Genomic DNA, 14,931 nt, shown 5'->3' with positions numbered 1-14,931 from the left:
TTTCTGCCGCCCCAAGCGGCCAAAAAAAAAAAAGCCACAGCAGGTCCTTCGCTCCGAGAGGGACTGAGGGACTCCCCACCAAATTGCCGCCAAAGACCCGGACATGCCGCCCCTTGGTATTAGCCGCCCCAAGCACCTGCTTCTTTAGCTGGTGCCCAGAGCCGGCCCCAATTCCAATTCAGAAACCCTTCCAGCTAAGCCCCAGAAGTGCTGCTTTCAAGCTTTTTGTGCACTAATGCTGTGCACTTGAAAATGAAATGTGGAAGTTGCAGGACCAAGGCCTTGCAGAAAGGCTTGTAGATATGCAGCCCCATCCCAGCACAAATTAGATTTTAGAAGGAGATGGGAAGTGCTAACGCTTGAAGAAAGGTCGTGGAAAAGATGTTCATCAATTTTTGCCCAAATGTCACCTGATGAGGTTGACATTTCAGTTCTGAAACAGGATTATGAATGACATGATATTCATAAATAGCATCTAGAAAAAATTATGAAATAGGTTAAAATGTATTACTAAATGATCTTTGTTAGGCCAAATTTTAATTTGGAAGTTGGAATAAAATTGCTACAGTACATGTGCTTTGTTTATTTCTGATTTGCTCTCTCCTTCTAAATCAGTGGGATGGAGGTTTTGAAATGTCTGCAAAACTAGCATAAAATAAATTTAATGCAAATATAGTAATCTAAAAATTAGCTTCATAAAATTCACTGTGAAGTTTGTGAATGCTTGTTTGCTACTGTACACTGTGATAGATTTTCAAGAGCATCACATTGGTATATAAATCAATTATATAAATCAAATTGACAAACACTTTGTATAGTTCAAAATTCACTATCTTTCAGTACATAATGCACTTTGCCTGCTGCATAAGTTTCAGGCAATGCTTCCACACTATGACTCTACATGAATAAGATGTGTGCTTCCAACAGAGACCTGCTGCACTAAAGAAAAAGGTGCCAGAAAGACACTTAAAACTCATTACATCTTTGCATCTCATGCAAAGAAATCAACACCAATTTCATCCCCCAAACTCACCTTCGTGGTTTTGGATACCTTCTTAGTGAGGGATACATTTTCTTTTGATAGTCCTGTGCCTTAAAAGCATTTTATTAATGTGATTCCCTCAAGAAATGTATTTGTTTTCTTGGCATTGTGTCTTGTAACCAGGGTCGGCTCCAGGCACCAGCACAGGAAGCAGGTGCTTGGGGCGACCAATGGAAAGGAGCGGCACGTCCGGGTCTTCGGCGGCAATTCGGCAGCAGGTCCCTCAGTTCCTCTTGGAGGGAAGGACCGGCTGCCGAATTGCCGCTGAAAAATGAAGTGGCGCAGTAGAAGTCCCGCTGATTGCTGCTTTATCTTTTTTTTTTTTTTTTTTTCCCCTTCACCACTTTGGGCAGCAAAAAAGCTGGATCTGGCCCTGCTTGTAACTACGCTGGCTAATCTGAAAAGGAGACATTTACAGATTGAGTCAAAAACAAGTTTTTAAAAGACGAGTTTGGACTCGCCAATTTAATTCCTATCTGTTAAAGACTGTAGATATATTCTAGGTTCAAATTTAACTTAGATATTTTCAGTGTACCACCTGTCTACTATTGTGTGTGTTTCTAATGACACCGGTTTATGGCAAGAAACGTTCTGTAAATTGCTGCAGAAGAATTTTGCCATGTCGACATTTTTTCTATAAATTATAGTTATTGCAAAAAGCAGTGATCAATTTACTTGTCCAGTGAATCTCCTCAGCAACACTGTATTACTCTGTATGTAATTTGGGATTTAATAGTTCTGTCCGTGAGGTGAAGTGAGCACTAAACTCTAACAGAGTCTGGCAGCAGAACTTGATTCTGGAGCAGAGCATGTTTGGTCATAAAAGAGGGCAAAATTGTAAGAAAAAAATTAAAATAAAATTGTATCTATTATGTAAAAGCTAAAAAAGATGAACATAGGCCAGAGATTACTTGGGCCCCGATCACACAAGCTACTCCAAGTTACATGGTCCAGCTTGCAGGATTGTGGACTTAGTGAAAAGGTGAACTGGTAAAGTTATCAAAAAGCTTATTCTAGTCATAGATTGTTAAATAACTACTAAAAAGGACTTAATTGTTTCTATTTTAAGTGTCTTGATTGCTGTGCTACTTTACCCTTTCCTATTTAGCTTACAATAGAAACTTTAAAAGATGATAATTCAAATAACTCTTTAACAAATGATTCATATATACTGCTAAATGAAGTTATGTACAGTATTGTTAACAGTGCTAGGTATCTTTTTCTGTTTCTGTATGTGACTGTACAGACTCAGTGAAATGATTAACCAAATGCTGCTTTTAAGGGAAAGGTTTAAACAAGTAAGAAATCCTTTTAATTTCACACCCGAAGAGAGACTACTCCTTTACTGATTCCACTAGATAGTCTAGTATCTTGAGAGTCAATTTCAGTATTTTTAATGGAATTTTAGGCAACAATATTAGACTTTCACAAAAATTATCTTTCAGGTATGATCCAAAAACAGATGTGTGGACTGCAGTGGCCTCCATGAGCATTAGCAGAGATGCAGTGGGAGTGTGTCTCCTTGGTGACAAGTTGTATGCTGTTGGAGGATATGATGGGCAAACCTATCTTAATACAGTGGAGTCTTATGATCCCCAAACAAATGAGTGGACACAGGTACAGTTTCTAATTAAATTACCATATATACTCGATCATAAGCTGGTTCGTTTATAAAACCAACCCCCCCAAGATGGATAAGTAAAAATAGAATTCAGGGGTCGGCAAACTTTGGCTCCCAGGCCATCAGAATAAGCCGCTGGTGGGCCGAGATGGTTTGTTTACCTCGAGTGTCCGCAGGCACGGAAGTAAGCCTAAGTAAACAAAGTGTCCCGGCGTGCCAGCTGCTTACCCTGATGGGACGGGACAGCAACTGGTGGGGAAATTTTTTTGGGGCGGGGGAGAAGCTGGGAGTCAGGGGAGTAACCACTGTGACCACCGCCCACAGGATCCCACCCCAGCCTGGGACCCTCACACTCTCCCCATCCTATCCCTTCCCACCTTATCTGGGGAGGGCCAGGGGAGGATGTCTCTGACCAGGCTGGAGCTGCTCCAGCAGGCTTGGCAGCGTGGCCGCAGCCTGGTCCAGCGGGCCAGATCGGGTGACACAGCCACAGCATGTTCCAGCGGGCTGGGCTGGGTGGCATGGCCACAGCGTGCTCCGGAGGGCCGGGCGGTGTGGCCACAGCCTGCTCTGTGGGGCAAGGCCGAGTGGCACAGCTGCCACCTACCAACTCCGGAACTGCAGCTGCTTTGGAGGCTGGGGGGAGAGCAGCATGGCCAGAAGCGGACAGACTCTGGCCCTGCCTCTTCCCTTCTGTCTCTGTTGGCTGTGCTGCCTCTTCTTGCTCCCTCTGTTGGGGGGAGGGGCTGTGTCCCACCTCTCCCTCTCTATACCCGTTCATAAGCCGACCCCCTTCTCTGGTGCTTCGCTTTTTTACTAAAAAAATTTGGCTTATGAACGAGTATGTACGGTATATGGTATTATTTATTTTAGTGATGCCAAAAGTGTGCTTGATGCCTCCCAGTAAAGAAAAAAGATAAAGTACGTGTCTCAAGGAGCTTACCTGTAATGAGGATTTTACAAGACAGTAGGGGTATAGCAGAAGGACAGAGACCACAATTTTCAAAAATAAAAGTTTAAAGTTAGGTGCCTAAATCAATTATCTGATTTTCAGAAGTGCTGAGCACCCATCAGCTCCCATTTTCCTATGTTTGAAAATCTTGGCCAGTATCAAGAAGATTGTGTGATTATTCAGCATGGATAGTGCAGTATGATGAAACAAAGATATTTTTAAAAAATAGATGAAAATAAGTACAAGAACGTGTCCTCTAGTTTTCTTTTTAAAACAAAATAAGATTTTTAAAAAATTTTTGTACGGCCCCATTTAGTTCTCTTGCTGCCTATTATCAGGTCCCTCTTATCAAGGCTGATTTGATTTGTCTGATGAGCTCATCTTGGCATCTGTTTTATCTAGATACTATACTGGTACCATGATTATCATCATGGTATATGAGCATCTGATGAATAGACTTCAAGGCTGCCCTACTTTCTCCTTCATGCACAAACCTCCAAGTGCTGCTTGAAAGCATTTGTCAGGTGATCAGGAGCTGTGTTAAAGTTGCATTAAAAGACCTGCACAATACAAGCTATTTGCAGTGTGCAACAACTTTTCTTGGTTCTACCAAATCTATAAGCAATGCTGCATACTGTTCAGTGTCATCTACAGGATTAGGATTGTTGCATAGCAATGAAATGAAGGCCCAGTACCAAGTACTGCTATACTTAGAAGTACAGTGTTAGATGATAATCCCATTTTAAAATATAATAAAAATACTTGATTTTTTAAATATTCAAATAAATATTATTTTACTGTGAAGAGTACTGTTTATGGAGTGTGCCATTGACTTTAGAGAGAGCAGAATTTGGTCCTGCAGAAGAAAGTATTGCTGTTTCTCTGAGCATTTTTATGCCAATCTTCAGCCTATTTTGTTAATTTTTAAAGTCAGGTTACAAAGCACCTACAAATATGACATTTCAACCTTAACTACTGTGGTACATTATCAGTTTTGAAAATCTGTTTTTTTAATAAAGTTGATTATATTTTATAAACATAGCACGTCAGTCCTTTTTTTGGTTTTTGTTATAGGTTGCACCATTGTGCCTAGGAAGAGCTGGAGCATGTGTTGTGACTGTAAAACTCTAATTATTTTGTATATGAAGATACTAGTCTCTTCCATAGACTCACTACTTTTTTCTCAAGTGAATTAATACGTTACCAGTAAACAGAGGTACTGTGTGTTTTCTTCAGAGCTAAGTGTTTGATCTTAAGATAGCATACAGGTAAACAATTTTGAATGGACCAATAATAAGCACTTTTTTAAAAAATTCCCTTATGTTACCATATACATACAAGAACTGTATTTGTAAGCTATTGTACTGAGGCCAGTTGATTGCCAACAAATACACCTCTACCCCAATATAACGCTGTCCTCAGGACTCAAAAATCTTACTGTGTTATAGGTGAAACAGCGTTATATCGAACTTGCTTTGATCCGCTGGAGCGCGCAGCCCCGTCCCCCGGAGCACTGCTTTACCACGTTTATATCCAAATTTGTGTTATATCAGGTCGCGTTATATCAGGGTAGAGGTGTACTTTCTTATTAGAAAATGCTAAGAAACTGAGTGAGTCTATTCTAAAATAATTGAATGTTACAGATTAAGGACCCTGATCTTGCAAACATGCATGAGAGTGATTTTATTCACAGAAGTAGTCCCACTGATTTCAATGGGCATAAGATGTTGCAGGATCAGGCCCTAGATATTTAATTTGCCTATACTGAAGGTGTTTTGCTGCAGCTATGTAGGATATTATTTTTAGTGCAGACAGACAAACCAATGCAAATCAGTTGTAAATGGCAGGCATATTTCTTGCCTTGGAGATGAAGGTATATATTTGGTGACTATATTGCACTTTTTTTCACCACAACTGAGGTTTAACAACCTTTTTATTTAACCAAAGCCTTATTTTAAATAGTCTTTTTATTATGCTAAGAGAAATCTGCCACTTAATACTTTCTGCAGGAGTTATGCAGCATCCAGTATACTCTGGATTTTTAAAGGTTTTATGTAACATGCAGTATTTCTTTACTTAATTCCATCTCATATTATTTACACTTGATTGTAACTACTCTTTGTGAGTTTTTCCTTTTAAAATAAATTAAGTGAGAGAGATCTGAAGTGTGATTAAAAGTGACCCAGCAGAAGTTAATATGAGTGCTTTGGAAATTCCTAAGCATTCCATTACGTGAAGGTTAAAAAAGATCTATGATAATTGTTCTAAACTGCATTTAAATTGGGGATTTGCACTAATTTGAAGAGTACAGTTTTATAAGGTGAAATGAAACACTTGTGCTGTTTTTCCTATAATGTTATTTCAACAAATAAAGGTTTCGAGCCTACAAGATGCTAACTGCCCTCAGCTGAGGATGTTCAACACCTTGCATAAGATTAATAGTACCTCACAGGATCAGACCCAATTAGTTACATTATTTAATATTATAGTGAACTTCCTTTGAGATACTTTATAATTTGCCTTTTTTATTTGATTGTTATAGTTCCTTACACAGAATTGTGCGGACATTCCAAATGTTCTCTGAATGTTTTGTGAGGGATTTGCTTTTCCTGTGCCTTGTTTCTTATGTTTTCAAACAGTATAATACATTATTGTTTCTTTGTAATTGAAAATGTGAAGATGTGGGCTCATTGAGTGTTTGTGAAAGTAAGTTCTAAGTGTCTGATACCCAAAATCTTTGTACATTTGTAATGTTTAAATACAAATGTGAATGTTAATGCTCAATTAACTATTTATTGTTTTAAAAGAAATTACTGAGCAGTAAAACTTTGTGATGAAATCTGTAATGTTTTGATTCATTATTTTATCTTTCAGTGTACACTGGTGATCATTGTTTAGTATAAATTGTACTTTAAAAGGTTTTAACAGTATTCAATTTCCATTTGATGGTTTAGTGCCTTATGTTTGTGCAATCTGTAATACAAACATTTTATGCTTCTATTAGCACATTTAAAACAGATTTATTTCAGCTGCTTTACATTATTTTTTTTAAACTCATAATGTTGGACTTCTATTTTTACAAAAACATCTCCTCTATCTCTATCAAACATTTTTAGTTGTTCTTCATTGTAATTTATCGTCCCCATAAACAAAACTCTTAGGCATTCCAAGAGGACCATGCTCTTCATACCTCCATCTCTTGCACACGACCTTTTTAAAAGGGGACTATCCTGTTAGCCAAGTGACTTTGGCTTTCATCAGAGGTGTTGGAATGACAAACCTAGGGACTACATTCCTCTTTTTCACAATACAGATATAGCATAGGCAGCAACCGTGCAAGTATATTCACTACCTTGTCAATGCCTATGTGCTTAAATTTTTTGTTGGAGGAACCACCTCTAGGGATGACAGGATAGTTCATGCCCATTCAATCTTTGGTGTCTCTGATGAGACACTAGAGAAAGATGCTAACTATAGCCAGTTGACATTTGTGCTTGCATTAGCCTATATCAATTAACAGACTAAAATTAAATTAAGAAAACCACTAACCGCTTATACTCTTCCCTTATTCTGTATGGGCAAATTACTCCATAATTGACTGCTCTGAAGTTTCTTGCACCTTTCTCTGAAGCATTGGGTACCAGCTGTCATCAAGGATCAGGGATACTGGGCTGGACAGATCATTAGGTCAGTTCCGATGTTCTTACATAACACTAAAAGCAGCAGAGTCTCCTGTGGCACCTTATAGACTAACAGACGTATTGGAGCATGAGCTTTCACCCACGAAAGCTCATGCTCTAATACGTCTGTTAGTCTATAAGGTGCCACAGGACTCTCTGCTGCTTTTACAGATCCAGACTAACACGGCTACCCCTCTGATACTTACATAACACTATATCTATGGAACTCATGAAGTGAGGGTAAGGACCCAGGCATTGGCATGTGCTTCCTGAAGATGAATGCATGGCTCCACAGATGGTGTTGACAGGAGGGCTTTCGTTTCTTCAACCATAAAATGTGTTCCAGGAAGGAGGACTGCTGGGAAGAGATGATGTCCACCTAACCAACAAGGGGAAAGCATCTTTGTGCACCAACTCACCAACCTAGTGAACAGAGCTTTAAACTAGGTTCAAAGGGAGCAGGTGACAAAAAGTCCACAGGTAGGTGTAAAAAAATGACCTTAACCGAAAACTAAAGAGGGTGGGGGATGGAAAAGTACAACAGGATCATAGGAGCAACAGATAAGATAACAGTGGAGGAATCTGCTCAACATCTTAAATGTGTATTCACAAATGCAAGGAGTATGGGGAATAAACAGGAAGAACTGGAAGTATTAGTTCATAAACTAAATTGTGACTCAGCAGGCATCAAAGAGACTTGGTGGGATAAAACTCATGACTGGAAAATTGGTAGAGGGGTATAGCTTGTTCAGAAAGGACAGGCAGGGGGGAAAGGAAGAATATTGTATTATAAATCAAGAATATATACACTTGGCCTGAAGTCCAAAAGGTGGTGAGAGGCAGACGAGCTGAAAGTCGAGATATGTTGAAAGTTGAAAATAAAAGGGGAAAAAGAAGGGGTCTACTATAGACCACCATATCAGGAAGAAGAGGTGGATAAGATATTTCAAGATCAAATAGATACCCAAAACACAAGACCTGGTAGTCACGGGGGACTTTGTCTGGGTAATTAATAGATACAATGTCCAATACATTCCAAGAATGTATTGGGGGCCACGACTTGTTTCAGAAAGTGGAGGAAGTAACCAGGGGGACAGACATTTTAGACTTGATTCTAATTAACAGGGAGGAATTGGTTGCAAATCTGAAGGTGGAAGGCACTTTGAAAGTGATCATGAAATGATAGACTTCATGATTCTAAGAAAAGGAAGGAGTGAGAAAATCGGAATAAGGTCAGTGGATTTCCAAAAAGCAGGCTTTTACAAACCTGGAACTGATAAGTAAGGTCCTATGGAAAGGATTGCCCCACCCAGAACCCTCTCAACCCACACCTGGATCCCCACCCCCACCCTCCACACACATATCCTTCTGGGCTGAGCCTGCCTGCCCACACCTTGTACAGTTAGAAGGGCAGGGCTCTGGGATGTTTCTGGGGCAGGCCTGGTATTGTGCTGTCAGGATTGGGTGCAGCCTCACTGCTGAGTTCATATCCTGGGCGGGAGGGGGAGCTGGACCATGATCACAGACCTCTGTGCAGCCAGTGACTTGTGCTTCCCAATACCATGCTGGACCCTCCACATTTATTTGAAAAATAAAATTTCAGAATTTTAAAATATTATGCACAGAAGTTTTAATTTTTGGAACAGAATGCCCACAGGAGTAAGGGGATAAAGAGTCAGTTGATCAGGGCTGCACAGAGGTTTTAGGGGGTCTAGACCACAATGTGAAACTAAGATGACCCCCCCACCCAACAATTTAACAACAAAGGAAAGCTGGAGTGAGAATGAACTTAGACTGTACTCAGCCCAAACCACAGGCTTGACTCCTGCCTCAGGACCATATATGTAGTTTGACTTCTATATTTTGGTGGGCAGCTCCACTCAGGCCAATGGGGCTGCACGGGGAGCAAATTCTGCACCTGCCTGATGTTTGCAATTGGGGGGGGACAACACCTCCCTGACCTCCCCCTCAAACTACACCCATGCTGGGGGTGGACCTTGCTCCCCACTTTGGCTGTTGTGACTGAGCAAAGAGGAGGGGGTGGGTGGATGCAGCACCACTCAGGTTTGGGGGGCCTCTCTTGGCCCCCTGGCCCTGCAGCTGCCAAAGGGGGATAAGTCACACACCAGGAGCAAAGCGCAGAGCCCTAAAACCAAATAATTGTTTACATTCTCTGTTCCTGCTTCAATCTGAAGAAGTTGTACAAGGCTATGTCTACACTAGAGGCCTTACATTGTTTAGTATGCACAGCTGTACCCTACACTTGTGCCGCTGTAAGGTCTCCCATGTAGCTGCTCTTTGCCTGCAGGAGAGCATGTAGGTCACTCAGCTGCCATGGTCAACACAAAATATGCTTGGCTTTCAAACAGACATGCCACACCCATGAAAAAAATGAAGAAATTAGGCTTTTTATTTGGCTTGTGAGTTGCTTTTTTGGCTTGTAGCTTGTTGCCTCTTTTTTTTTTTAAATCAGTTCCCGGCAAGGAGGAAGCAAGCAGGGGTGAGGCAGGGGAGAGAGTCAAGGGTGCACAGTGGGCCTACCACAGTCCCAGGCTGCACGCCAAGGGGATCTAGTCACATAGGGTGTTGGGTTCTTAAAGATTGGCTTGTTTTAGCCTCGTTTTGAAATGGGATTAGCTTGATTTTTGGTTTATTGTGAACATCGGGGTGCTTATTTACCACTGAAAGTTGGCAACGGTCCTTTAAGGCAAGCGCAGTCACGTTCAGAGGCAGTAGACAGCAAGAGCAGCAGCCCTAGATCTTGTACTGTCTGCAACTCTTGTTGCAGCTGTAACCCTCTGCCACCCCTGCTGCGATCTGTCTGGTGTACGCTGTAAGCGCCTCCGGGCTGTGGCTTGCCAACGGCATTTGTAACGTGACACGCACACCGGGCCTGCAGGAACAAACGCTGGGGGAATAGCGGCGGCGGAGGCCGAGGGTGGGGAGCCAGCAGGGCAGAGCATCCGCCCCACGAGCCTGCCCCCCCCGTCTCACGCAGACTGAGGCCACTGGCTTGCGGGGTGGCCCCATTACCCTAGAGAAGCGCGGCTGCCCCTGCGGCTCCAGGAACGCGTGACTGAGGCGGGGATCAGCTCCAAGCCCGACTCGGCCGCTGCCCCCAACAGCCAGGGAGACACTCCCGGAAAGCGGCCGCTGACAAGCCAGGCTCCAGCAGCGCAGCACAGTCCCCCTGCCGCTGGGCCCGGCTGCATTCCCCCTGCCAGCGTGACGGGCGCTGGCGTCCGGCTCCATCCTGAGTCCTGCTGTTCCCTCGGCTTTCCACCTCCCCCCGCCCCCAGCGGCTCGCTCACTTGGCGGGCTCGGAAGCCGCTGGCGGCTGCCGCGCTCAGATCGGATTCGGGCTGAGCCCCGCCTCCTCGCTATGATTGGTCGTGGCGCCAGAGGCTCTTCCCTTGGCCCCCGCCCCCCAGATCTCCTGGGTGACAGGGACGCTGTTAGCCGGAGGGATCGCGCTCCCCCCGCCCTCGGAGTGGCAGCGCATGCGCACATGAAATATTGACTCGGGAGGCCCTGGCGAGAAGATGAAGGTAAAGTTAAAAATGCCGTTATTGGGGCGGGGGCGGGGCGCCCTCCAGCTGCCTGAGCTGCTCTGGCGTGGGGGCAGTAGGCAGCTGTGGAGGCTGAGGGGTCTGCAGTGCTTGGACGCCCTACCCCGGCGGGGGCTGCGGCACGTGGGAGGCAGAGCGGGGTGACCCGGGGCAGACGTGGGAGCGGGGCGGCCTCGCGGACGTGCCCTGCCCTGGAGGGCAACGGTGAGCCGGGGGGCGGGGGCTGCTGCAGAGCAGCGGGGGAGGGAGAGTCGCTGGGCGGGCGGGGTGAGCGGCAAAGGGGGCTGATGGGGGCTCGCTCCTGCAGGGGGCAGCAGGCAATGGCGGCCCGCTCTGCTGCGTGGGACGTTGGGGAACGGCCTGGGAGGGAGCGCAAGAGGGGCGCCCCGGCCCCGGGCCTCTCCCACAGACAGGGTCGCTGCAGAGGAAGCTGCAAGAAACCCTGAAGTGGGTAGAAAGGGAATAACCTGCCCAGCGGCGGGGAATCTTCTTCCTGAACGCCAACTGTACAGGTCTAGCCTCTGCCCTGTAGCATGAGGGTATTTATCACTTCCAAACCTGGCCGGAGGGTTGTAGGGTTGTTTTTCGTCTTATCCAGTTTAACTGGACGCTCTCAGTAGCCAAATAAATGCCCAGTCCTGCTAAGTGCTGGGACCCAGTGACATCCTGTGGCAATGAATTCCACAGACTAATTTGCTGACTCAATTTCAGTGAAGATTTGCGTGTTGCTGTGTTGAGAAAGGGTAAATAGGGGACGCCAAATCTCCTGTATATATTCTAGATTATGATTGTGTATTGGTTGATTTAAAGTTGGCTGCTCGCATGACCGAGGGCTGAAAGATCACAAAGGCCTGGCATTTGCCCACAACCCCACTAATATTTTTCCCTTACTAGTTTTTTAAATGTGGCTTATCTAATTAATCTTCCATGTCAGTGTTTGTTCTAGCAGCAGAATATATGATATATAGACATCAGCTGTGCTGTAGAGCTTGTTTTTAAATTTTTTTAAACTAGAATTCAAATGTAGTGCATCGATTGCATAACCTTATTGGTAAGGCTATGTTTTAGTCTTGGGTATTTTTAGTAAAAGTCATGGACAGGTCACGGGCAGTAAACAAAAATTCACAGCCTGTGACCTGTCCATGACTTGTAACCCCTGACTAAATCTTGGGGAGGGGAGTGACCCGAAGGGGCCGCAGGTGCTCTGGGTGGGGAGGGTTGGCGGGGCTGGCAGGCTCTCCATCCGGCTCTGACCGGCATGTTCCTGCAGCTCCTAGGGGCAGGGAATGCCAGGCGGCTCCGTGTGCTGCCCCTGCCATGAGCTCCAGCTCCATAGCTCCCATTGGCTGGGGACTGCAGCCAATGGGAGCTGCAGGGGCATCATCTGTGGGTGCGGGCAGTGCATGGAGCCACCTAGCCCCTCTATCTAGGAGCTGCAGGGACATGCCAGCCACTTCCAGGGAGCGCTCCCTCCCCTCCCCGAAGTAAGCGCTGCCCCAAGCCCTGAGGCCCCTCCCACACCCAAACTGCCCCAGCAGCGGCCACTGCAGAAGTCACGAAATCTGTGACTTCCATGAAACTTCATGAGAGAAACTTCATGAGAGACACGCAACTTTACTTATTGGTTATCTTAGAACAAGTCTGGTCTGTCTTATCTAGATACCTTAGATACTTGGTCTCCATCACTAGAGTGTCTGAGCACCTCACCATCTCTAGTGTATTTATTCTCTCAACAGCCCCGTGAAGTAGGTTATACTGTTATTTTCATTTTACAGATGGAAAATTGAGGCACAGAGAGGCTTAGGGAACATCTACACTGCATAGTAACAGCGCTGGCAGTTACAGTGTTGGTCAGAAAGCACAAAAGGAAAACCAGTGTTGTGTGTTCATACTGACAGCTGCCTGCGCATAAGTGTGTTCACACTTGCGGCATTTGCAGCGCTATTCAAAGTGATGCACTCTGGGCAGCTATCCCACTGAGCACCTCTTTCTCTTTTGCCACTAAGACTTGTGGGAAGGCGGAGGGGGTCGCGGGGCATCTTGGGTCCTCATGATGCATTGCTTCGCATCCTATCAGTCCCTGTGCTTCTGTCTGCATTTGGCGCCATCTTTCAACGGTTTGTGTACTGTGCACCCTGCCTCTTAAGGGCTGCAGGAATGGATCCCGAACTGCTGACCAGTATGCTGCTCGCTCTGACCAACATGTCACAAGTGGCAGTGGAGTTATTCCTTAAACTACAAAGGCAAGAGTAGTGCGACATTGATCTTGTCACGCGTAGTAACTATGACAAGAGATTGCTTGTGGCAGTCACGGAGGTGCTGACCACAGTGGAATGCCACTTTGGGGCTTGGGAGACAAGCACTGAGTAATGGGATCACATCATGATGCATGTCGGGGATGATGAGCAGTGGCTGCAGAACTTTCAAATGAGGAAAGCCACATTCATGGGACTGTGTGATGAGCTCTCCCCAGCCCTGCGGCACAAGGACTCGAGAATGAGAGCTGCCCTGTCACTGGAAAAGCGCGTGGCAATTGCACTGTGGAAGCTGGCTACTCCAGACTGCTACCGATTGGTTGCTAACCAGTTCGGAGTGGGAAAGTCGACCGTTGGAGTCATGTTGATGGAAATGTGCAGGGCCATTAATAGCATTCTGCTCCAAAAGACTGTGACTCTGGGCAACGTGCATGACATTGTGGATGGCTTTCCACAAATGGGCTTCCCTAACTGCAGAGGGGCGATAGATGGCACACACATTCCAATTCAGGCACCAGACCACCTACCCACCGAGTACATTAATTGGAAGGGGTATTTCTAAATGGTTCTCTAGGCGCTTGTGGATCACCATGGGCGTTTCACAGAGATTAACACAGGCTGGTCTGGAAAGGTCCTTGATGCATGCATCTTTCGCAACACTGGCCTGTTCAAGAAGCTGCAAGCAGGGACTTTCTTCCCGGACCAGAAGATCGCTGTAGGGGAAGTCGAAATGCCCATTGTGATCCTGGGAGACCCCCCCCCCACACCCCTTAATGCCATGGCTTATGAAGCCGTACATGGGGCAATTTGACAGCAGCAAGGAGTGGTTCAACAACAGGCTGAGCAAGTGCAGAATGACTGTTGAGTGTGCATTTGGCCATTTAAAAGCCCGCTGGCAATGCCTTTATGGAAAGCTGGACATGGCCGATGACAATATTCCTATGCTTATAGCCGTGTGCTGTATGCTCCATAATATTTGTGAAGGGTGAAAGCTTCACTCAGCGCTGGACCACAGAGTCTCAGCATCTGGAGGCTGAGTTTGAGCATCCAGAGACCAGGGCTACTAGAGGGGCACAGCACAGGGCCATAAGGATCAGGGATGCCTTGAGGCAGCAATTTGAAGTTGAAAGCCACTAATATTTGTTGCTATGCTCGGGAGTGTAGTGCTTGTAATGCTAGGAGGTGATTGGTGCACATGATGCAAGAAGGGGCCTTAACATAATTGTATGTTGCTTTGTAGTGCTCTTTTTGCTTTCACTTAATACGGGATGGCCAACCTGAGCCTGAGAAGGAGCCAGAATTTACCAATGTAGATTGCCAAAGAGCCACAGTAATATGTACTGATTGTGTGACTTAATAGAATAAAGATTGCTCTCAAACAAACACAATTGTTTTATTAAAAGACAACAACCAGAGGAGAGAGTCAAAACAAAAAAATTCATCAACGGGAGGGGGGATGGGGGAGGAGAAGGTCTCAAGAGGAGGAGGGGTCCCAGGACAGCTACAGATTTGTGTAAGTAAGGGATCATACCCAACCGTCTCCTTTGGAGTAGAATGCAGCGGGTGCTGTACTTCAGCAGGGCCAAACTGCAGAGGGATCAATGTTGAATGCAGTGGGTAGGGAGAGTCCCCAGTGCTGGACTGTGAGGAGGGAGGAGTGGAATGCTGCAGAGAGTGGAGCCAGGAGGTTGATAAGAGTGTGTTGGCGGTGTGTGCGTGGAGGGGAGGAAATGTATGGGAAAGAGTTTTGTGATAGCGGCTGCAGGGGAGGGCGGGCGCGGAACTGCTCAGTTTGAGGAGTTAGTATCACCT

The 14,931-nt window shown here is 45.4% G+C and overlaps 2 protein-coding genes across 8 annotated transcripts in view; both read left to right on the top strand.

Moving 5' to 3' along the window:
- KLHL5 (kelch like family member 5) overlaps positions 1–6,454 on the top strand; it is a 104,698-nt gene extending 98,244 nt beyond the window's left edge. For all 4 annotated transcript variants that reach the window (XM_045019102.1, XM_045019103.1, XM_045019104.1 and 1 more), the window contains 2 exons: positions 2,488–2,659; positions 4,690–6,454. In XM_045019102.1, the coding sequence (XP_044875037.1) occupies positions 2,488–2,659; positions 4,690–4,746 (229 nt within the window). In that variant the 3' untranslated portion in view covers positions 4,747–6,454. The remainder of the gene's footprint in view (positions 1–2,487; positions 2,660–4,689) is intronic.
- Positions 6,455–10,712: 4,258 nt separating this feature from the next.
- Positions 10,713–14,931, top strand: part of WDR19 (WD repeat domain 19) — a 122,980-nt gene continuing 118,761 nt past the window's right edge. For 3 of the 4 annotated variants that reach the window (XM_045017765.1, XM_045017766.1, XM_045017764.1), the window contains exon 1: positions 10,713–10,843. In XM_045017765.1, the coding sequence (XP_044873700.1) occupies positions 10,838–10,843 (6 nt within the window). In that variant the 5' untranslated portion in view covers positions 10,713–10,837. The remainder of the gene's footprint in view (positions 10,844–14,931) is intronic. The other variant, XM_045017767.1, reaches the window with a different exon arrangement.

This window comes from Mauremys mutica, chromosome 5 (genome assembly GCF_020497125.1).
Source record: "Mauremys mutica isolate MM-2020 ecotype Southern chromosome 5, ASM2049712v1, whole genome shotgun sequence".
Lineage (NCBI taxonomy): Eukaryota > Metazoa > Chordata > Testudines > Geoemydidae > Mauremys > Mauremys mutica.
The sequence above is the reverse complement of the archived record's forward strand: the minus strand, read 5'-3'. Positions and strand labels throughout refer to the sequence as shown.